The following is a 23,015-nucleotide window of genomic DNA, read 5'->3' as shown; positions in this document are numbered from 1 at the left end:
AAATGGAAAGAAAATCATTGTCTCCTTTAATTGATTTCAATGGAAATATACTTAGCACTTTTTTTTTTTTCTATTTAGTCATCTCTTGCAAGGTTTGACATTTAATTATAGCAACAATACACTCCTTGCAGGTCTGTACTCAGAAAAACGCCTGCTTGTTCTCACTCTCAGACATATATAGATAGAATTGTGTTTTTTCCATCAGGTCTGCTGCTTGTGTGTGGGTATATGCACTCACACAAATATTTGTACTGCCAAAGCATTCTCCCTCAGCAAGCTCTAAGCTGCAGTCCGTGGACTGTGTAACGATTTAGATGTTCAAAAAGCTAATAAATTAATAATAGTACTAAGCACAAAAGGTTAGTTCCACATGACAGGAAAGAGACAGGCACACTGAAGTGGGAAAATAGTGTTTTCTCACTCCCAAATAACATTTAGAGGCCTGGCGTGTCGAATGACCTACTTAAGGCATCTGCCCAGCATACTATTAGCAACTCTGGATTTTTGTTTTCTTTTTCTGTGTGCTAGGTTGCTCAGGCATCACACTGCATTTATGAACCCATAAGATGAGAGTGCCCACTCACTTTTCAACCTGCAGTCATCTCTCCTTTTCAGGGTGGCAAAGTGATTTTTAATCTGTAATAGCAAAGTATTGCAGCATATCTTGCACTGCAACCTTTATGGCACATTGAACGTTGCTAATGCACACTCCGAGGCAGAACCAGGACTTGGAACTTTTTTTTTTTCCCAAATAGGGAAAATAATTAATCTGGAAACATATTCATTGAAATCACAATGAGATTACATAACTGCTTCTGAGGACTGGAAGTTATAAAGCAGTGCTTAGGAAGGGTCTTCAAAGAGTTAATTACTGATTTCTGATGTTGAAGAGAATATTAATAATGTCTAATTCATTAAGTGTCTTTCAGGATTTTGCACAGCCAGCGTGAAGGCCTCTCCCTGCAAGCCTGAGCCATGGAGATTGGCTCAAGGAAGGGAGCTGAGACAGGTTTCTAGGAGACTCAGAGATATGTATGAGTGAATGTACCTTTTATTGATGATAAAAATTCATAAAGGAAGGCCTGCACTGGATTATCATATGGAAAACAAGTGTTTAGCTGAAATATTTGTAATGCCTTTTTTTTTATTTCCTCCCGCCCCTGTTCTCGTGGTTACTTCCATTTACACCAGCTGTTGCAGCGTTTCCAGATAGCTGCTAGACTGTCAGAGTGGGTACCTGGCCCATCTGAAAAATTCTGGCCCATCTGAAATCAATGCTAAAATTGTCCTATATCTCAATAAAGCAACGATTTATCCTATAGATTTTAAGATATGTCATCAGATACTGCTGTTTTCTATTATGCTCAGAAGTAACAGTGTTAAAGAAATGAATCAGGAGCATCTGGTGAAGAGGACAATTGTCCATATAGGATCTCTGGGACATTTGCTCCTGGAAAGTGAGTTGGAGAATAAGTCTTGGAAGCGCAAAGAGAAGCATGTGCCTTTAAAGCAGTGAAATGCCATCCAGAAAAGTTTGGTTCTGATCTCTGAGAAGCTCTGGAGGCCAGGGACAGCTCTGTGAGTGACTAATGATTCATAATTCCTCCAACATAGAGTGAAGCTCTGAGGCTTTTCAGCAGGCAAGGTCATCAGACTGTCTTAACACAAAAGTCCTGTTTTATTCTTTCTGTTTCAGACCAGAATAATTTCTTTTCAAATTGTTTTTCTTCTTTTGCATGAGGTTTTTATGAATCCTGTGTTATTCCTTTAATGAATCACACATCATTAATATGTCATTGAATTTTTAGAAAATTCTTTTGGTTTGAATTTTGTGTTAGTATCCGCTAAAAGTGAAGATTGTCCCTGTATTTGTTTAGGATCTCCTCTCTTCTCATGTTTAAGACTCTAGTAAGTAGGCTACATTAACAAGTATCCAGATGTAGAACCAACGTTGGGCAGCAAGCACAGCTCTCTGCATTAGCTGTTATTCCTGAATGTCCTTGGTTCCCCTCGCTGCTCACATATGCTGAGGTGATCCTGCAGACTTTTGCAGCTTTGGAGCTCCAAAAGCCATGCACTGTTATGGCAGCTTAAGTCAGAGCTGTTTCCATTTTTGCAAGCTGTCACACTCTGTCCTGTTCACTTTTGGGGAGTCACTTGCCTGCATAGGACAGGGTCAGAGCATGGTCCTTGGGTAGCTCTGCAGGGCATCACTGCAGAGCAGGACATGCTGGGCACATCCTCTTCCCTGTGGTCCATCTTCAGGGACTCTTTTTCTCAATAGTGACTCTCACTGGGAGCTTCCTCCATCTGGGACAATGATGATAGCAAAGTCCATCTGGGCAGAAGAGTTTTCTGTAGCAATATTAATGACAAGAAATCAGGGACATCCGTGTTGGTACTCCCTTCTCATCCATCTCGCTCTCCATACTTATCTGCATGTGCAACATCTTCCTCTGCTGCTTAGAGCCAATCACGTTTTTATTATGGCTTATATGTTTTTTGTTGTTGTTGTTTTTTTTTTTTCTTCTTCCCTATAAGGCGAGAGCAATTCAGGCTTAAAGGTGGAATTTGCCTCCTCTGTCCCGGTGGCATAGAAGACCTCACAGACTCACCTTGGCTTGAATTTCATCCAATTCCTTCTGTCATCATCTCCATGTGAGAAAGCAAGGATAGTTTTACTTCAACTCAGGATGCTCCTGCCCTTTCCTCTCTCTCTTTCCTCTGATCTTTAGTTACCTGGGTTTTTTTTCTCCTTCTTTTCACGTGAACATGTTGTCCCAGAAAATGAAGTCCTATAGCAGCAGTTCAGCTGTAGCTACGGTTTAGTGAATTTACAGAGCAGATAAGTTATACCCTCAAACATTGATATAGTTTCATTTTAATAGATGTGAACAAAACAGCAGTTTTCATTTTCTTCTAGGACCCTTCATTTAAGACAAAATACTGTTATTTTCTAGCCTCATTGTATCCCCACCTAGGTGCAGATTCCTACTCTGGGATCCTCTGTGCCGTGTGGCTCTTGAGTTCAGAACAGTCTTTGAGAGGCAGGATCATCAGGTGTGATACCAGGGATCTAAATGGCAGTACAATCTCTTAATATTCCATTGTGCTGTTTCCTTAAGGACCGTTTCACTACTGGTCACCATTTCCTTTACATCTGGCAATATCTCTGGTGGTGCCTCAACTTGTCTATTGAATGTACATGAGGCAGGAGAGCCTATTTCCATACCATTAAACTTAATACGTAACACAGCGTGGCCTAATCCAAAGTGCCTAAGCTGTGCCCAGCAATTTTTAGATAAAGTGCTAATGGGTCTGAGCCAAAACCATGTGAGGAACTTACCAGTATGGAGACCGGAGTAATTCCTAGTGTATTCATAGCTCCGTGACTCCGAAGAGCCCAGCGTCATCCCTGCGCTGAGGCCCACGTGCTGCCATGTGGGTAAGAATTACAGATTTGAGGGCAGGGTTTTTCTGCTGCTCTTTCCTCTAGTCTCCTTCTCCCCCAAGCAGCTTTCTGAGTCCTCACTCCTCTTCTGGGCCACAGGGATTTGAGCGGGAGGCAGCCAGAGCGAGGGAGAAATCCTCAGAGGGTGCTGCAGGACTTTGCCAGATGCAAGAGCGGCATAAAAACTCCAAGGGGAAGCTATGGCAGCGTTATCGTCACCGTTCTGTGACACCTTGGGCCATCTGTCTCTGAGCAGAGCATGTAGGTTTTCGTTCTCACTTTCCTAGGTAGCTATGAACCTTACTCTTCTGCTGCAACTCCCTCCTCCTCATCCTCCTCATTTTTACAGCTCCTCTTATCAGCTCTTTCCAGTGGTCTCTGTGCTACATTTGGGTCCTCGGGGGATTGGCAGGGTGGGAGCTGCTGTTCCTGAGAGTCTCTCCCCGGAGGAACAGCAGGAGCACAGGGGCTTCTATCTACACCCAGGAGCATGGGATATTCCCTTGGCTGCGACCGTGTTCATGGGCTGCTGGAGCAGTGGTGATGAACCTGCCCTCTCCTTGCTACCTCAAGCACTCAGGTACCTCACTGAGGGTATAAATACCTGAAAAATAGGGCACTGTACAGTCTCTGTGGTCTTGGCAAGACCACATGTAGTGCAGTCACAGTCTGGATCTCTAGTTTGCCCTTAGGCTGCAAAAAGATGTAGAGATGAAGCAATGCGCTGTTATCTTTCATAGTGTTTCAGAGCCACGTTAATCCTGCAGGGCACCAGCAGACTGCTCTTCTATTTTGAATATAGTCCCTCAGTTAAATACCTTCCCATGGGGTCCTGATCTTGCCTTTTTAAGAGTGAGAGGCAGAATACCAGCTCTCTGAAGAGCAGCACTGAGCCCCATTCTTGTAATCCTTTGACATTCTCCAAGATCCTACTCTGCAAGAGTAGACCTATCATGGACACATAACCGCTGTATGAATCTAAACCTAAAAGAGCATTTGATCTCATTTGTCAGGCCATTATTTTACTATTGGCTTTTGCTAAGAAATGTGCGGCAGTTTAGAGTACTTGTCATTTAGGGATCTTTGAACAGGATGATATGACTGCAGAAAAAAAAAATGGTGCAGAAAAATAATCAGGCAAGCTGCTCTCTGCATTCAGAGACTCCGATTGCCAACTGTAAAGGTACAGGTATGTGTGGACAAGGCATTTATCAGGAATCATCAAAGATTGGCAGCATCTGTAGAAAAACAAAACCTAAATCTACATTAGAGAGGCAACCCACACTGAGGGTGATTTGCTGATGTGCTCTTTGTGAATTAATGTTTTTTGTTAATATTATTTTAATATTTTTTAATATTATTATTTTTGTCATAATTCTGCATACTGTTAGTATTGATTCAAGGCAGAGTTTCTTGCACGACTTGAATTTTGCTTAAAAAAAATCTCAAAGGTTTGGTCTGTGAAAATAATACTCACTAAAGCTTCTTCCTAGGGCTTCCACCTCCCTGCCACGTCCAGCATGTCAAGAGGATGCTGAGAATATTAGAGTATTAGTTTCATAAAAATAGATTTTTTCTTGCATGGACTCTTGAGCCTAATTACCAGGTAGATCTACAACTTTTACAACACAGCAACCACAGAATAAGAGGGAAATGTTGCAAAGCTGAGATGGTTAATTCCAAATTATGTGGTAGCTGCCTGTCATTGATTCTTGAAGCCAGAGTCCTGACAGTTTAGCAACTCAGCCTGACTTTCAGGTATAAAAATGAGCATCCTTCTCATTCCTCCAAGCCTTGCTTCTGCAAGACTGGGAATGCCATCTGGAAGGCACCATGAGTTCTGAATAGGCAAAGGGAACGCTCGCCACTTCTCTAGGATCATCTAATTGAACTGTCATAGACTTCACAAGGAGCAGTCAGGGCTTTAGCATTCGACACAGCTTTTTCATTGTACCCAAAATAGGATCAGTTTTGTGCAATCAATAGTTGTTTCATAGCCATTTTAATAAGGAGAGGGCCCTGATTTTATTCTTGCGCTTTCTCTCCAACGGTTCTTTGCATAGAAAGGCTCCTCAGCAGCTGCATACTATAAACCTATACAATGTTAAATAAAGCTACCTGCATAATGTCTTCCCTTCCTGTGCAAGTATAAATCCATCTGTGTGCTGTTTTGCAGCACACACTTTGGAGATGCAGTAATACGCAAACTTGCTGGATCAGCATGGGATAATTGTTGCAGTAGTACAAATCCTACAAGAATTACCTTCAATTGAAAGCTATTTTTAGGCTGCATTCTACAGCAAAGAAACCTTGCATGTAGGAAAGCATTAAATTGTACACAAAGGGCAAAAGGAACTTTGTGGAGAAGTTAGTGTGAATCGCATGAGTTTTAGTTAAAAATAAAACCCAGCCTGTCACTTCCAACTTAATAATAGCTGGTTGACTGTGCCTTTCTTAATTGTCAGACAGTTGCTGTGATTAGCAAGTTGCCTCAGCTTAGGGCCCATCAAATAAAAGTCTGAAAGAGCAATTTTTTGAGTAGCTGATTTACATATATGCCAGAGGTGGGAATAGCTGTCAGGAGAGACAGGGGGATTCTGGGAAGCACCCAAAATAATCTTAGCCCCCTTTTATTACCTTTCTGAGCAACATGCTGAGAGGCAAAAATCTTCAGTGCTTTTAGAAAAGAATAATTAAGTCATGTCTTTTTTCTCACCTTTTTACTCAGTCTTCACAGCTCTTAGTCTTAATTTGTTTCCTTTATTAAAGGTAACAAAAACAGAATATGGTTTTCAGATGTAAATTACTGTTAAAAAAAAAAACAGAATGTAAGCACTAAAAGAATTTCTGATTCTCTTCATTAATTAAACTGTCAGTGACCATTTGAACCTTGGAGCCTCCGCTTGGATTTTTAGCTGAAAGTCGGATTATTTTATTGGTACTTCGTAGATGATGTCTTAGCTGCCAAGAAGATTTTGTTTAATGCTTCTTATCTAATTATTTCCATTAGTCACTATATATTTGGGGCTAGGAAGAGCTTTATCTGTCAGTTCTCTCTTAGAACATGCCCCTATTCAATATAGTCTCTTCTTTTTTATTATTATTTTTTCTGCCTTTTTATTATTATTATTGTTGTTGTTGTTATTGTTATGGAGAGCCATTCTATTGCCACCAGAGCAGACTTTGGCTTCTCCTGAGAGTCCAGAAGCCTTTGCTGTCCTTTACAAATCCTGAGGATGGGTGGCTCAGAAACCAACACATCTTCTGACAAGAGAACAGCCATTTCTAAGCTAATTATTTCTCCTAGTCACCTGAAATGAAGTATTTTCCCTGAAATTAGCCTTGCTTTACATCCCTTGCCCTTCAGGGCACACATGTCTGGGTTTCCTTCCCCCTGTCCTGGACCTGGGCAGCATCCTGAAACCTCAGCACTTCTTTTCCAGGTCTAGCTCCTTATTTCCACCTATGTTGCCTTTCTCGACTTTCTGCCTTCATAATGAATGTCCATCTCCATTATGTGTCAAAAACAAGTCCATTTTTAAGTAGTCAGTTGGTGGTGGTTAAAAGCAGGTCAATTATGAATGCCCACCATGCTTCTCCTAGCCTTCTGCTTCTCGGGCTGTGTTAGTCCTCCTGCCACAGAAGGCTACAGTGAAAAAGTAAATGGACTGAAAAATGCATATTTTTCATGTGTTATTCATTGTCTCCTTTTATGAAAGGACTTATGCCAATAACCTCAAGATGGTCTGCAAAAGTATATGAATAATAATTTACAAGCACAATCCAGCCATACATGAATATTTTAAACAGACAACAGGCCTAATTTAAAGCATTTGTCAAAAGTTTGAATGAAGGCACTCTGCCTTGTGATCCGTGAATAATGTGTCCCATAAAAAAGAACTTCCTCCTAGACTGACTGTATCCAAATTCAGATGGAATAGCAGATAGAGAGTCTGCTGGGACAGAGATTGACCTTGCAAAATCCCTAGCAGCCTTCTTTAACCTTGTCATATGGATCCTTCTGAATCCTTTCCCATGGGTGGAACATCTGGCACAGCTGCACATCTGTAAGCATCCCCAGCATCTAAGGCACGTGCTACTCTGCCCTGTGTAAGGTCAGCCTGTCTTGGGCAAGACGTTTCTGGAAGAAGGTGTCCGAAAAACTGTCCATCTACGGTGGGAGAGGCAGCACCTATCGTTTGATTTTTTTTTTTCTTTTGGACATCTGATAACTACTGCTGCGCTCTGAGGGGTAGTGAAAATCAAGCCAGGAAAAGTACAGAGTACAGCTCTAGCCAAGCTCCTAGAGGTCGAAAGGAACTGTTGGAAGCTAATGGGGTGTCTGAGACGAGAAGGTAACGGAGCCAGAGGTAGAGAGCTGTGCTCGCTCCATCTGGAGCCGCTCAGTGTCTTCGCAGCAGCGTTTATCCTGCACCAGCTGGTGTTTCATTAATTGTGCTTGCTCAGAGAATGGGAGAAAGGATGCTAATAGTGTCTAAACAGGGTGCAGCGTTGTCACAAACAGGGAAGTAACAAATCATCAATTTTATAGATTGCAAAGATCTGTTATGTTTGCAAGTACAGTGTTTTCTTGCTAATTCCAGACAAAGACAGGGGACAAATCAGCTGGACTGGCTCCAATTTTAGATCAGGAGGTCATTTCTGATCACTTTTAAAGGCAGATTTGCCAAAGTATACAATACTGAGGATTACAAACTAATTTGTTTGGATCTGGAGCAAAGAGATAAGCTAAGGCTGCAAAAACAGCAGGCTCAGCCCCTGAGGAGCATCCTGTGTTACAGCCTAAAGGCATGGCTAGGAACATAAAACGGGACTGATGAGCTTTACAGAGATCCACATCTACAGAAAAGGCAACCACTGCAATATAAATATCAGGGAAGATCTCCAAGAATAATGTAGAGAAATGTGAAGGCCCAATTTCTCTGAGAACAGGCAAGATGCCAGCACACAATAGAACGATACCCGCAACTAGGATAGGGCCAAATCGCTAAATTCCTCCCCAGCAGAGCCTTAGTTTATTGGAATGGAAGCCCAGGGATTGATTTAACGCAGGCAGCATGTAAATGGGAAGGAAATGGCTCTTCACCACACCATCTGTTTATCCCCTTCCCATATCCCCACCAGTTAACCCTTTAGTGCTGTCTCTTTCCCTTGCTGATACCCTTCATAAATGAACACACATCTGTGGATTTGTCCAGTTGTTGAGTTCTTCAGTCACATCTTCAGAAATTAAGCTTCATGGGGCAGTGGACTTCTGTATCTGAATTTTTAGGACTGCTGTGATATTTTCATGCTTTCACAGGTAACTACGTGGTTGGTGGATAACTCTCCTTCTTCAGCCTGTTGTGGATATGAGCGATTTGGGTCAAAGAATACTGTTATGAGCTGAGTATTTGTGTCCTTTCACTTCCAGTTTCCACCCAAGAAAGGACAAGTTGTTCACTGGCGCAAGGAGACATTACCAAAATCACTGAAAGGGACTCTTTGTTCTCTAAAAAGTTTTCATATGTCATAAATTGAAGGTCCTCATTAGCCAACAATTACTTGTTCCTCTGAAAAACTGCCTTTCCTCCTGTCTCTGAGCTACAATACGTGGCGGCCACTCTTCTTCAACCAATTCTGGTTGAACAGAGACTTTATCTTTAGGTGGAGGTTGCATGTCCTTTTTATAGGACACTCCCCAGTCTTTGCATGCTTATGTCTTGGACCTTTTTTTCTCCCCTCGTAGGATAGTGGCTGTAATCATTTTAAAGGTAATTACAGTGTGTTTCAACAACCAGTATGCCTTAGTCTCAAGCTGCCAACTGAGAGCTCTCAGTAGGGAAAAACTTTGCCCCGATGGGCAAAATGTTTCCCTTGAAGAATCCCAGGGATCCTTGTTAAGGTTATTTCACTGAGCTTTTTATATCTAAATGAGGTAATGACGTAAGTTATTTGGTGTCTGTTATGCAGTGGGCTGACCCTGTCTTTCAGTTAATGAGTGACCTGCTAGAGGTGTCCATCTTTGCGGGGTCTTGATTTCAATTTAAAAGTTACACAGCTAGTGGATTTTTTTTTAATTGCATCTCTGAATTGAGAGGTGAGTTCTTGAATTACCCCAACTCATTCTCCCTTGTAGAGTTCCTTTGGCTTTGCTTGCAGGATGTCTCATGGGAAAGATAGGCACGATGGTGTGCCCAATGGTTTAAACTCGGGATTAGTCCAAAAGATCTGTAAAAAGGGAGGGAGCGCTGGCAGTGCTTATCTTCCAGTACCCCAAAGCTGGATTTGGTCCAGAAAAGTTATCTCTTCTCTCGTATGTACATAAGCTGTGCTTATGGGTGAAGAAGGAAGAAAAGTAACTCTAAAGTACCTCAGGCTCATCTACTGAAAGCAGAACTGCTCAGCCATACGAGCATAGGACCTGAAAAGCAGCACAGTTAAATTAGTGCAGATCTGCACCAAGGCTAATTAGTTCAGCCAATCTGCAGGACACACCACTGTACAACAGCAGGGATCTTTGTGCTCTGGCTTCCAAACCATGAGCCAAGGTTAGGTCCTTGACCTGGACCCCTGGATTTGTTCTGCCCAAGAATACTGCCAAGAATATTGGCTTGAATCTCCATCCGTAACTGGGAATGCTCCCTCACCAGACTAGTCGCTGCTATTGCACCTAGTTCGGGTCAGGACTGTATAACTGATAAAGCAGCACAAATCCAAACTGTTTCATAATGTGCAAAGACAGAACAAGTTTTGGTGCCTTGGATCACAGCAAAGATAGAATCAATGTGTCCCTTTCATTTGGGTCGATTATTCGTATTTACCGCCCTTTAGAGTAATTTCTTCATTTTTGACTCATCATTTCCAAACAAAACTGATTACGTTCTTCATTGCATGGCACTGGGAAGACATCGTTTTAATTCAAGCTCTGGTTGAAAAGCTTTTCAATAAATTAATGCGACCTTAAAAATGACTAAGTGAACAAAGTAGCTCATAGCATATTACATGTAAACCTGAAGTTTCCTAAAGCAAGTTAGAATGTCTTCAACATCAGAAACAAGGCTTGTACGAAGAGGTAGTATCTTTTGTCAGACCGTTGATAGAGCTGGAAAAAAATCAACAAATTTTCACTTAGAAACTCCCCCCCCCGCTTTTTTTTTTTAAAGAAGTGAAGATTTCAGATTGAATTTCAGGTGCTTTATAGTCTGGTACAGTAATTTTAAATGAAAAAAAAAGTCATAATGACTCCAATTACTTTATATTAATTACAGTTGAACCCTTGCAGCTTTGAGCTATTTGAAATCTCTCTACACTTCCAGTCTCACTATCCATCCCAGACTAAGCAGCAGTGAAAAAAGCCTATCATTATATTAATACAACTTTTTATTTCTTATATACCTTTATATTAATGCACTTAATCTTTTTGCAGTATGGCTTTTGCTGCTGTGGGGGCTCTGGGCTGGGAGCCTGGAAACCTTAGTTCTATCTCTAGCTTTTCCACTAAGCATCATGTAGACCCTGGCCAAATAATATGACCTCTCTACACCCTGCTGTTGACATCTGGCAAAAGAGGCAGCAACGTGAAGCCCACTTTCTCCCAAGCATTGCAGTATGGGGAAGAAGCATGCTAGGTTAGTGCTGCATATTGCTATTGAAGATTGATTTACTGTTCCAAGTTAAATCAGGCTGAAGAGCAGCTTGGAAAGTCTCCTGGCACTTTTCCCTGTCACAGAGAGCACTATTTCTGCAGCCTGCCCCATGCTCCAGCCAGTCCGCTGTCATCCTGGGGGCTTTGAACTATCTTTCCCTGTCCACGCTCAGAAGTTTATCACTCTGAGAGGGGCAAAACAAGGTTTGGTTTCTTGGAGGATTTTCTTTTTTTTAATCATCTATTGCTAAAATGCATGGGCAACAGCACATCTGCACCACAGCAGTGCCCTAATCAATTGACTGTGCTCTGTGCTGCCCTTGCCAGTGACATTTCATGAGGCCAGTGCCAAGAGCCGGGATTGATCCAGTGACCAGCATAAGTTTGTGATTCCCAGGCTTGCCTGATCTAGCTTGACACTGTCCTCATGAGTGGACACAGCTGTGCAAGGTGCACCTCGCCCTGCTGTCAATCTAGGAGAGATTGGGACATTCCCAATAGTTACGGAGCCCTGGATGAGATTCCTGTGGGGCTGTTGGCTGCAGCATGGGCTGAACCTACAGCTTGGTGAGCTGAGACGTCAGCTTCTGTAGGTCCAGGTGGATTCCAGAAAGAGGGTTTCCCCCCTGCCCTGTGCTCTCTTTCATTCTTCCTTCAATGAAGAATAGAAGGGGAAAAGGAGAAGAACAAGGAATAATCTGATGCTCTCCATTGAGAGCACATCTGCAAGCAGAAAAGATCTGGAGAAAGAGGCAGAGAGTAGAAGGAGCCTTTTCATTTGCTCGCCAACTCCCTGACTGATCGAGCATGGATTTGTTTCTCTGGAGCAAGCCTGGACTTTTTTATGGGGTAAAGACAGGTAGAGTGGATGGGTCTAAGCACTGAGAGGGAGCAAGGGTCTCCATGAGGCATTTCTCAGTAATAGTTTTGGAGAGTAGATACTGCAGAAGAGCTGCTATGCTCAATTTCCCCATTTTTTCACTGTCTTCATGTTATATAAAGAAAATGAAATAGACTCGATTCAACAAAGTGTTTCAGTTCCTCCAGTCCAATTTAGTCTTCTTGTCGGGTTCAGTGTTATGATGTAGGGTCCTAAGTGGGAACTAGGAGGCTAAAGCTGAGTTTCCTTGCACCCCTGTGGGTATAACAGAAGGGACTGTGCCTCTTCAGATCATGGTTATGGCTTAGTCTCTGCTCAGGCAGACCTAGCTGCTCTCCCAAAATACCTTGAGGTTGGTCTAAATGTGATTGTGCACACAGTAGAAAGGGGCTTTCGTATTTTTTACTTTTGGAATCCAGCTCCTTAGCATCGAAGTACGGCACATCCTTAGTTAAACTTGTTCTCACAGCACTTTGGGGAGTCAATGCCCTTCGCTTTAGCATAGGGTCTTGACTGATCCTTCCTGACTGATGTGTCAGGGCATTGGGAGAGGCCTTCGTTGAACATTGCACATCCACTGTGCGCTGGCCTTGATGTCTCAGCACAGCAGACTTGAGCACTTAATCTTGAATTGAATTTATAGAAACACCCATGTGCATTTTGATTTTATTTTTATTTTTTAATGAATTGCCTCAGTTTTGTCAAAAAGCCTCAACGTTGGCCTCTCTCTGCTGTCCTAGTGTCTGCTATCCTACTGTGGATCCTAGTCTCCCAGTTGCAAATACTTAGCTAAGACGTAGGGATTTCCAGTTAATTGCAGAAAGCAGAGCAGTAGTATTGTCTTGTCTTATACAAGGAGAGGTAGAGGCATGAAAAGACCTTGCAGGTGGCCAAAGACAGGACCAACAGTATAATCCATTCACCTGAATCCCATTCTAGTGCCATATGTATGTGTTGGGCCACGATGCTTTCAGGATGTGACAAATGTGACTTGGATCTCTGCCTGCTTCTCTTCCTCTCTCCCTTGCTCGATCTAGACATGTTTTAAGGGAATGCCGAATAACTTCAGATCCATATCAGGTATAAAATAGATGAGGCGAATCCACAAGCATTCTTTTTTGTTAATAGGCACGCTTGTTCACAAATGCAGAGCGGCCTAATTGCCTGTCAGTGTGCACAGATGTCTCTCTGCAAGAGGAGCTGGGCGCCGTGCAAATTGATTGCTAACACAAAGTGGAAGCAGATTAAAATTTGACCTACAGTATCCAATTTCTAAAACACAGCACAAGCAGTAACGAGGCAATGGACGGTCTGGGCTCTGCTTATAGACTGTAGTAGAGATCTGAGTTGCCTTTCTTTCCCCACATGCCCATTTTTTTTCTTTAGATAAGCAACTCAGGCATACAGATCATTAGTAAGTGATGATGAAAGGATTAACCCTTTCCTTGCCCATAAAAATGTGATTAAATTTCGCTTAAAATGGCTTTTTCAGCCTCACAGAAATAATTCTCCTTGCCCTGAAATGACATCTTTTTGTCATTCCTGTTGGAAATCTCTGCATCTCTTACAAGTCAATTCTGTAATCGCTTAGGAGGAAACTACATAAATGCAGTTTCACCATAGCAAAAATAAAATGTGCTTGGTAGGAAGCTCTTGCTTTTGCATGCTGCAGTGTCTGTGAAGTCCAGATCAATGAAAATTTGCAGAAAGGCTATTATTTACTGGTTCTTTCAAGCAGCCAGCAGACTAACCTATAGAAATCTTCTTTTCTTCCAAAATCCAGCGTGAAAGGCTGTTTAGTGAAACATCCCTATCCCAGAGATTAACTAATTGCTCAGCAGTCAGTCATTTTTACCGCACAGCCAAGGACAGCAGTTCCTTTCCCACGTGCAGCTGGAGCAATGGTTTAACACAAAACAGTTCTTGGGACAGAAGGATTAAGTGGAATTTACTGGAGAGCAATTAAAAGAGGTGTTAGAGCAGTTTGTTTTTGAATATAAAATGTCACATCAGAGAGAAGATACCACAAGCAAGTGTAGAGCAGGAGAAGAGTGACGCCACCCCAGGCCATCTCTCCCGCATCCTGAGCGTGCAAATTAATGAAGGGACCAAGGAGGACGTGGAGATTTGCAGGGGTGAGTTATGTTAAGCAGCTTAAATGCAGTTTGCATTTGGAAAGAGGCACCCTGGCTTCTGCAAGACAGGCTTGCAGGTGAAGGACAACTAAAGAAAGCTCCTGGCTCTTATATGAGACCGCATGGCATTTCACAGCTCTCCTAGCCCAAGCCCCAGGGCTCCAGTTGCTGTCTGATTGCAAAAACCAGTGTTATGTAAATGCAATTACCTATTCATCCATTTCTAGCCATTTTTTCCAATGGTTTCACATGTTAAATTTAAGTACATTTGAATTCATGTATTTTAAAATGGAAACCTTTTCTTAGCATGTTAAAAATTAAAATGTTTGGTAATTATTTAACATCTGAAAAGGATAAGACTTGCAACCATTTTAACAACCAAGTACCAACAATGAATCATGTTCTGAATGACTTGCCTACATTTAAGAAACATTTCAGTTTTGGAGCAAGCCTGTCTCCCAAAGGTCACATGGGAGGTACTGGGCCTGATTTGGTCTCATTCTAAGAACGTCAGAAAAGAGAGTCCCCAAATATGCCCTATTTTGGTGGCAATTTCCCAGGAGCTGCTGAGTGGCCAGCTGAGTTCCCCATTGTCCAGTATCCCTGGGAAAGGTTTTCCTGGGAAAGAAAGTGAGAAGAGGGAGTCTTTGGCCACCGTGTTAGGAGGTCATCTGATTCCTCAGGTGGCCAAAATGTCTGTTTTTTCATAAAGCTGGTCTGGCATGATCGGCTGTGCAGCCGTCACTTGTTCTCCCTCTGCAGCTTTTAAGAAAATAATGTTTCTCTGGAAGGACTAGCTGGCTAGGGAATACATCCCAGCAGGGCCTGGCAATAGCCCAGCGTGTCAGATGGAATCAAAACAGCATCAGGTGAAGGCTTTTTGTATGATCTGCTCCAAACCCTGACACTTGCCCTGTGAGAGGGATTTAGGTTCTTCTCCTTTGCAGGGTGGCTCAGGGTAGCGCTTTGCTAACCTGCTTTAGCATCTCGCTGCAGGTGAGATGACTCACAGCCTCCAAGGGCCTTTTTCTCTCCCTAACTGTACGTGGCTCCTAGGGGCTGAGTTCTGATGCAGGCATCTGCTTTGTAGGGGAGCCCAGTTCTCTGTGGCTGAGGTCTGGAAATGGGCTTGGTTTTTCACTTTGAATCAGGGAAAGAAGGCTGAGTGCAGCGTGGATTTGGGGTTGGCTCTGACACAAATCCATCTCACTCATTAATGTAAGAAAAATGACGCTGTTCTGCAGAGTACTCTTGAGATGTGCAAATTAATAGTATTTTTGCAAACATCTTTATAAAAGTTTGATTTATATTGTTCTGCCTGGGTGTATGTTAAGCTTTTGTTCTTCTCAATTGTGCCTTTTCCCTAGAAAAAGGTACAGGGTTTTTTTTTTGCCTTTTCCCTAGAACAGTGCATTTGTAGTATTTGCCTGTCTGTGGTCAGTTTCTTCATTCTGTCACCCCTAAACTTTGGAATCTATTTGCCAGTTTTGAGGAAGAAAATCTCAAAGATAATTAAATTTCTAAAAAAAAAATGCTGGCTAGATATCTAAATTAATGCCACCATTAAGGAAAACTCAAGCAGATCTCAGCTGCTCTGCAGCCCACTGGTAGCAGCTGGTCAGTGGGCATCTCCTGGCCATATAGACATAGTCCTGCACAGCCTCAGCATGCAGTTTGACTGCCCTGTGGGAGAGTGCAGGGATTATTATGGTTATCCAGCAATGGGGAATAACAGGGTTATTGCAGTTATCGAATCCAGCAGAATGGCTGGGCTTCCCATTCCACTTTACACATCAGCAGGAGACAAAATAGCTGGAGGAGCTGAACTGTTGTGTTTAATTTGGGTTTGAGCCCGGCTGTGACCGGAGGGCTTCACAGTGAGCCATTAGGAGGTGGGAACGATGAGCATTAACCCAAACCTTCCCATGTTCAGCTTCTGACGCTGCTGAAATGCACTGGGAGGTACATTGAGTAAATTCCCTTGGAGCAGCATCTCCACTTGGCTTTGAGCATCTCAGCCTCCTTTGGAAATTGGTCTTATTTATATGATATATCTCCATTTGGGCATCCAAATTAATTAGTTACTTTGGTAATCTTGATGGCCTTACCTGTTTTTACCTGTCTGGCACACAGTGCACACTGTCTGTATTGATCGCCATGACAACCGAGTGCCCTTTTGTTTCACAGTTCCATATTTCCATGAATTTCCATGGTGAGGGGCAGGCCAGTATTGAACCCCAGTAACAACAGTGTGACAGACCAGGAATAGGACAGGATGATCTGATCAAATATGCGCCACTTTTATGAACATGCATTTTATGCATTGTAATTCTCCAAGACATTTACAAGTTCTTCGATCTGTCCACATGTTTTTTTCCTTGAAAGCTCTTATTATATGGTCTTTGCAAACAGAAGAGGATCATGGAGCAATGGCTTTCACAGTACTGGTGCAAAAAGAGGAAATGGACAAGGGATGCATGTCAAAGAAGTGTTTGAAAAGGCCCCAACTTTACTGAGTAACTTGGCAAGAGAAGAGCACAGGAGAACTCCTGCATGTCTCAGCCTTGAGCTGGCTTCTCCATCTCTGGCTCCTGCTGCCTGTGTTGGGACTTAGCTGTGGGGCTGGTTGCACACCTGGGCACTGCAAAGGGGATGTAGCAGCTGCCTAAACTTTGTGGCCTTAAGTAGGGTCCCTGTTTAGTGCTGGGCTGGATGCAGAGTTGGACCGAGTTATTTCTCAGTCTCTCAGTGCGCAGGGGAAGGAAAGGTGAACAGGATTAGGATCGATGTGGAAAATCTCGAATTACCCTTCTGTGCCCGCCTGCTAGCTAAACCAAATAGTTCAGTTCTCAGGGCTGACAATCAGTTACCCTTTACTTAACCTTTGCCAGCTCAATAATTAGCATCAGCCCCGTTCTCCCTCCTTCACAAAATAAATACATTAAAGGCTGGAAAAACAGCTACCTGTCTCATGAAACAGGTTCTGTGTGGCATGGCAGGGCCTTTCGCAATCCCTTCTGCAAGGGAAGTGAATTCTGTCACCAAATCTCACACATTATTGAGTTCAAGGCTTGCCACGAGGCAGGAGTGTGGTTCTTTATTCCTTGAGAAGCGCCGTACATAATACTGGATATGCATTTCAGCACTGGCTAGGCCTGGTTATGCATTTCAGAGCCAGCCTGTAAACAGCAAAGACCTACAAACATAGCCATTTTCCATGAGGAAGCTGATGGGAGAGTGGATACAAGGATATGTTTCTGGCAGCCTTTGCTCCCTTGAAAACATGTCTCCGTAGGAAATATGGCTCCACCAAGAGACATCAATCCATAATTCTGGACTTCCATGTAATTCCTGGATTCTGTAGCTGCCTATGTATTTTCTGCTCTAATTCTGTGTGTGCACGAGTCTGTCTTTTTCAAAGAAGCTTCCTGTAATCATTCCAGGGTTTAACACTCTTTGTTGCAGGCAGAAAAAGAGAAAAGGATTTATCAAAGAAAGAGCCAAACTTTGTCAGGATCCTGACAGGGTTTACAAGAGGCAGCAGGACTTTGTCTTCCTGGGGCTGGTGGCAGAGGATGAGTGACAGCAGGTCTTGGGCCTTCTGCACCACATGAGCCTAAGGCAGAGGGAAAGCTCCTGCCTTTAGGAGGTTATTGAGTGCTTGGTCTTGGCCAGAGCTCTTCAGTGAGCTTCAAGCTGCTTCAGATCTAGCAGGCATTCCAGGGATGTCTTCTCCTGGTCCCACTGGAGTCTTATGATGCTTGTCCATGGAGTCAGTAGCTCCGAAGTCCTGCTGCCCCAAGCAGTGACCCAAGCTGGGCAATGGTTTTACCTGCAGCTGGTGCTCCAGCACGTGAGATTTTCATGGGTATTTCCCATTACAGTGTCCCCAGGAGCCTGGGAAGTGCTGCTCTGTAATCAGGGACATGTAGCCCAGAGAGGAGCTGCCTTTGGTGCCATAAGAAGTCAGGAGCGGAGCAGAGACATGAGCTCAGGTCTTGCCACTTTGGAGGTAGAGGTTTAGCTGTGGGAATGACTTTCCTCAAAAAAAGAAAAACAGGAACACAAAAGGTGCCATGCAGGTGCCTGCGTTCCCGCCTGGACAGGGCTGCATCCCACGCTGTGGTGGCCTGTCCCTGCCGCGCGGATGTGTCCGGGCTCCCCAGACCTCCCGTTGGCTGCGTGCACAGACACTGTAGCGCTGCTTGCTCAGGCTTCACACCCTCAGTGCTGCTGGAGTTACCTAATCTGAGTGACATCTGGCCAAGCGGTTCAGGAACGGTGCAGAAAAACCTGCTGATTTCTTGGTTTGGGAAGGGCCCGCTTCAGGAGTGCCACCCTGCCCACCCAGAAAAAACACACAGAGCTGCACAACCCACCTTCTGAAGCTTCATTTAGAGATGGTGGCTTCAATTAAATTTAATTACTTCCCTATCGGAATCAAGGGCAGCTTCCATTACATTTGTTTGCTGTCCCCCGTGGCTTGCCCAAGAGACAGACAGTTGCAACATGAGGGTAGGCACTAATGAAGGAGAGCTTCCTAATGGATATATCTGGAGCTGCATCTGGGTCAGAGGAGTCTGATGAAAGCATCTTCCATGCTCTCTCTCTTTTTTTTTTAACTGGGCTTCTAATGAACATGTTAAATTTCCAAACTATTATAAGCAGCTGCATCTATCAGCCACACATAAGAATATATTTACTGCATTTGAAAGCTTTCTAATGAAGCTTTGAAGTCCAGCTCACTGCAGATCGATGCAGGAGGGTAGATGTAGCTGTTGTGGCCCTCTGCCACCACCCTCTGAAGACACGAGACATGAAAGCAAATATGGACAGGTGTGAGAAGCCTTTATCTGAAAAATAAATAGATACTGAAATGCAGATACTCAAACAGATACTTCAAAACCTACATTTGACGATCATAGCCTTTGTGGATCTCTTTTTTGTATTCCAGGGGTTTTCATTTATTTTACTTAGCAACACTATCCCTACATGATCCATAATTGCATCTAACTACATGGTCCTTTTCACTTTGTTGTCATCATCCAGCAAAACAGTGTTTCCTAATCATGCCCCATTCCACATTCAAAAAAACTGTACAAACCTAAATGGGGGTGAAAATAAATTATTTTTACAAGTGACATGCGTAAAATTGTAAAAGTTTTACCCCTGTAGATCTGCTGCAGCTGGAGGCTTAGGTTCATTGAGCTACATAGGTGCCACAGCACGAAATAACTGCAGCACTAAATATCTTCCTCTTCTGAGTGACATGGCGTCACGAAACAGTGGATATTGCCAGTTTTTATAATCATGCATTCCCGCTGTCATGTTTTTCCATGGTGCGCCCACGTGTATTGGATAAATAAACTCTTCAGGCTGTGGCACTCTGCAGCATGCAGGGAGCCTGACTGCACCCTCCAAACGTGCTGCAGGGCAGCAATAAACAGCGCTAGTAAAGGAGTGCTCACACCCCGGCCCCAAATCTCCAGGCCAGTATGTTGAGTTAAAGTAGTGGTAGTGTAATCGCCATTGAATTACTGCTTCTTTTGGCTCTGCACTAAAGGTAGCAACTCAGCAGGTAGGAATGTGAGTGATGGGTAGATACCTGTCAGTGTATTTGGGTTCTCGCTTTCTGTCTTCCTTTGTTCAGTTTTTCCTTCTTTTGTTGTGAGGCTATTTTTAGTTCTTCAGGGCTCTGTCTTCTGCATTGAAAATAAAGGTGACACTCGCTTTTAATATATACCTTTAAGAAAGTACATGTGTGTGTGTGTGCGTAGACACCATCTCTGCAGTGGCTTGTGTCTAAGGTAATTATGCTTTGACCTGCTCCATTTGAATTCACTGCAAGGAAGTTATGATAGAAAGGAAGGAGAAATGGCTGTTTCCCCATGAGGGCCTTATCCTCCCCTTCCAATGGCATAGCCACAGTGCTGTATGTGGCCTTCCATGGGTACTGACTGTGTTTTGGGTTTATCCCCTGTAGATCATCTTCCGGAAAATCAGCGATGTCAAGAAGGAAGAAGAGGAACGCCTGCGCCAGAAGAACGAGGTGACGCTGAGCATCCCTGTGGACCACCCTGTGCGGAAACTCTTCCAGAAGTTCAAGCAGCAAAAGGAGATGCGCAATCAAGGCTCAACCCACATCGACCCAGAGAGGAACCAGCTGCAGGTGGAAAGCCGCACCATGCAGAACGGGGCCTCCATCACGGGCACGAGCGTGGTCACCGTGTCTCAGATCACGCCGATCCAGACTTCCCTGGCCTACGTGAAAACCAGCGAGGCCGTGAAGCAGAACAACCGGGATGCCATGGAGCTCAAGCCAAACGGAAACGGAGACCAGAAGTGTCTCAAAGTGAACAGTCCCATGCGGGTGAAAAATGGGAACAGCAAAGGGTGGCTTCGGCTAAAGAACACCATGGGGACCCATGAGGAGAAAAAGGAAGACTGGAATAATGTCACAAAGGCTGAGTCCATGGGCTTGCTGTCCGAGGACCCCAAGTGCAATGACTCCGAGAATGGTGTAAATAAAAACCCACTGAGGAAAACGGACTCTTGTGACAGTGGAATCACAAAAAGTGACCTTCGTTTGGATAAAGCTGGTGAGACTCGCAGCCCTCTGGAGCATAGCCCCATCCAGGCTGATGCTAGGCATCCTTTCTACCCTATTCCTGAGCAGGCCTTACAGACCACCCTGCAGGAAGTCAAGCACGAACTCAAAGAAGATATCCAGCTGCTAAGCAGCAGGATGGCTGCCCTTGAGAAGCAGGTGGCAGAAATTTTAAAAATATTGTCTGAAAAGAACGTACCCCAGATCTCATCCCCCAAGTCACATTTATCACCCCAGTTACCCTCCCAAATACCCTGTCAGGATATTTTTAGTGTTTCAAGGCCTGCATCACCCGAATCAGAAAAAGATGAAATCCACTTTTAACATATACTTATGTTTATATATGTATACAGTATATATGCAGAGGTGTATATATACCTTTATACATATATATGTGTGTGTGTATACGGTAAATATATATATACATATATATTTTCACTTGCATCCAATATGACTTGAACACACCAAGGGTTTTGATATGTAAATATTGCATGTCCAGCTGGATTCTGGCCTGCCAAAGAAAACAATTATTAACATAGATATTGCTTGTATAATATGCAGTTGACTGCATGCACACTTTACATTTATTTATAATCTCTATTATGTAATAAAAGAATGACTTTTGTTTAACAAAGGCAATGTACTATTTAAAGAATCAGGGTCTAACCTGCCAATATTGCCATGACAGATTTGATCTCAGGCCGGGTGAATTGAGCTTTTATTTCCTCGCTGTCTTTTCTGCCGAGTTAAACGATAGATTAACATAATACGGAGCCCACACCCAGACTTCAGTTAGGGCTGTTTCCTGGTATCATCCCCTTGCAATATCCTGTATATTTGGTGGTAGGTCCCCCTCCTTCTCTTCCATCAAGGGAGGGCTCAACTCAGCCAGCAGGGAAGGGCCCTGTGGCAGGTGCCTGGGTAGATCACTGGAATTTAGTAGCGTCGCTATTGTGCATGCACAGCCTTTTATTTCAAGTATCTTTCTGCTCTTTTCACATCGTTAAGTAAGAAATATAATAATGATGATTTATGTAATGAAGTGGGACAAACAAGCGCAGCTGCGCTCCCCCTGTTTGGGGGCAGTTTGTTTCTTGAAAGCCTCCTTTTATTAATGCCATTTATAGAGAACTGCTGTAGCTGAGTAACGTTACGTAGCTCCTCTTCACAGCATGCAGAGACAGTGTCTGACTCTGTCAGTATCTTCATTAGGAAACCCAGGTTTTGCAGGGCTGAGCATTGCTTTTCCCCATCGCTCCTGGCGAAAAGACTTCGCACGAGGTTTTAGCAAAGGAGATGGAAATTTCAGTTCAGTTCCTTGGGAGCCTTGTGAGCAGATTTGAAAGTCTGGACTTAACCGGTTGCAGTTAATCCCCATCTTCTCTCTCTTTTTTTTTTTTTTTTTTTTTTTTTGAGGACATTTGTTAATCTGGAACTGATTGTGAGAAAGAGAGAGGCCAAGTCTGGATGTGCAGTTGGTCATGGTGCTAGTCCCTTCACCCCATAGCATCAGGATGACAGTGTTTGGGTGGGAGATGTGGGTCTGCTGGGGAAATGAAATCCCCTGTGGATGCCTCTACTGTTGCTGTTGGACTTGGAGATGGGTACAGAGGTGTGGACCAAAGTGGGAGTGTGGTGGCCCTAGCCAAGCATCAGGCATATTAAGGCTACTAGGTCTACCTTAGATGCTCTGGTCCTTCCCTTAGCCCTTCCCTTTGGCATCTCCCAGTCTTGAGCCATGCTGGGATCACACCTCCACCACGCAGCCTGGAGCAGACCCCTCCTTGCTGTGCAGCAGAGTGGGTCCTTGCACTAGACGCTCATCTTAGGAAACTCAGTTATGAAACTCTCTGTTACGAAAACCGAGGTTTTTTTTGTTTTTGTTTTTGTTTTTTTTTGGATCTGCCCGAGCCCAGGCTTGAGTGTGGTGGGTTTTTGTTGCCTCTGAAGTTTATGCCAGGCGAGAGTCCAGGCACATGCATCTCCCAAACGGCCAATGTTTCACTTCAGGGCAGTGTTGTGGCGTGACACTGGTATGCTAGGCAGGAGCAGCTCCTTCAGCCAAGGATTTCCCCACACTTAATGACTTTTGAATCAAGACTTGATGTTTTTAAAAGTGCCTGGAGTAAATATATGCGTACTACAAGGCATCTCTAGCCATCAGGTAATTAAAAGGCATGTTTATAATTAGTGAGCATCCTTACCAGATACCAATACCAGACCCACTGTTTCACATCAGGAAACCGCACTACTCTAAAGCATTTCCTGAAATAACAGGAAAAACAAACAAACAA

General features: G+C 43.6%; 1 protein-coding gene across 1 annotated transcript in view; it reads left to right on the top strand.

The window, feature by feature from the left end:
- KCNH5 (potassium voltage-gated channel subfamily H member 5) overlaps positions 1 to 21,355 on the top strand; it is a 142,141-nt gene extending 120,786 nt beyond the window's left edge. Inside the window, exon 11 of the mRNA XM_088539485.1 lies at positions 20,098 to 21,355. Within this exon, the coding sequence (XP_088395611.1) occupies positions 20,098 to 21,045 (948 nt within the window). The 3' untranslated portion in view covers positions 21,046 to 21,355. The remainder of the gene's footprint in view (positions 1 to 20,097) is intronic.
- The last annotated feature ends 1,660 nt before the right edge of the window (positions 21,356 to 23,015 follow it).

Source organism: Tinamus guttatus, unplaced genomic scaffold, assembly GCF_059628265.1.
Source record: "Tinamus guttatus ecotype Peru unplaced genomic scaffold, ASM5962826v1 Tinamus_guttatus_pri_ptg000048l, whole genome shotgun sequence".
Taxonomy (NCBI): domain Eukaryota; kingdom Metazoa; phylum Chordata; class Aves; order Tinamiformes; family Tinamidae; genus Tinamus; species Tinamus guttatus.
Note: the sequence above shows the minus strand (reverse complement) of the source record. Positions and strands in the feature narration are given on the sequence as shown.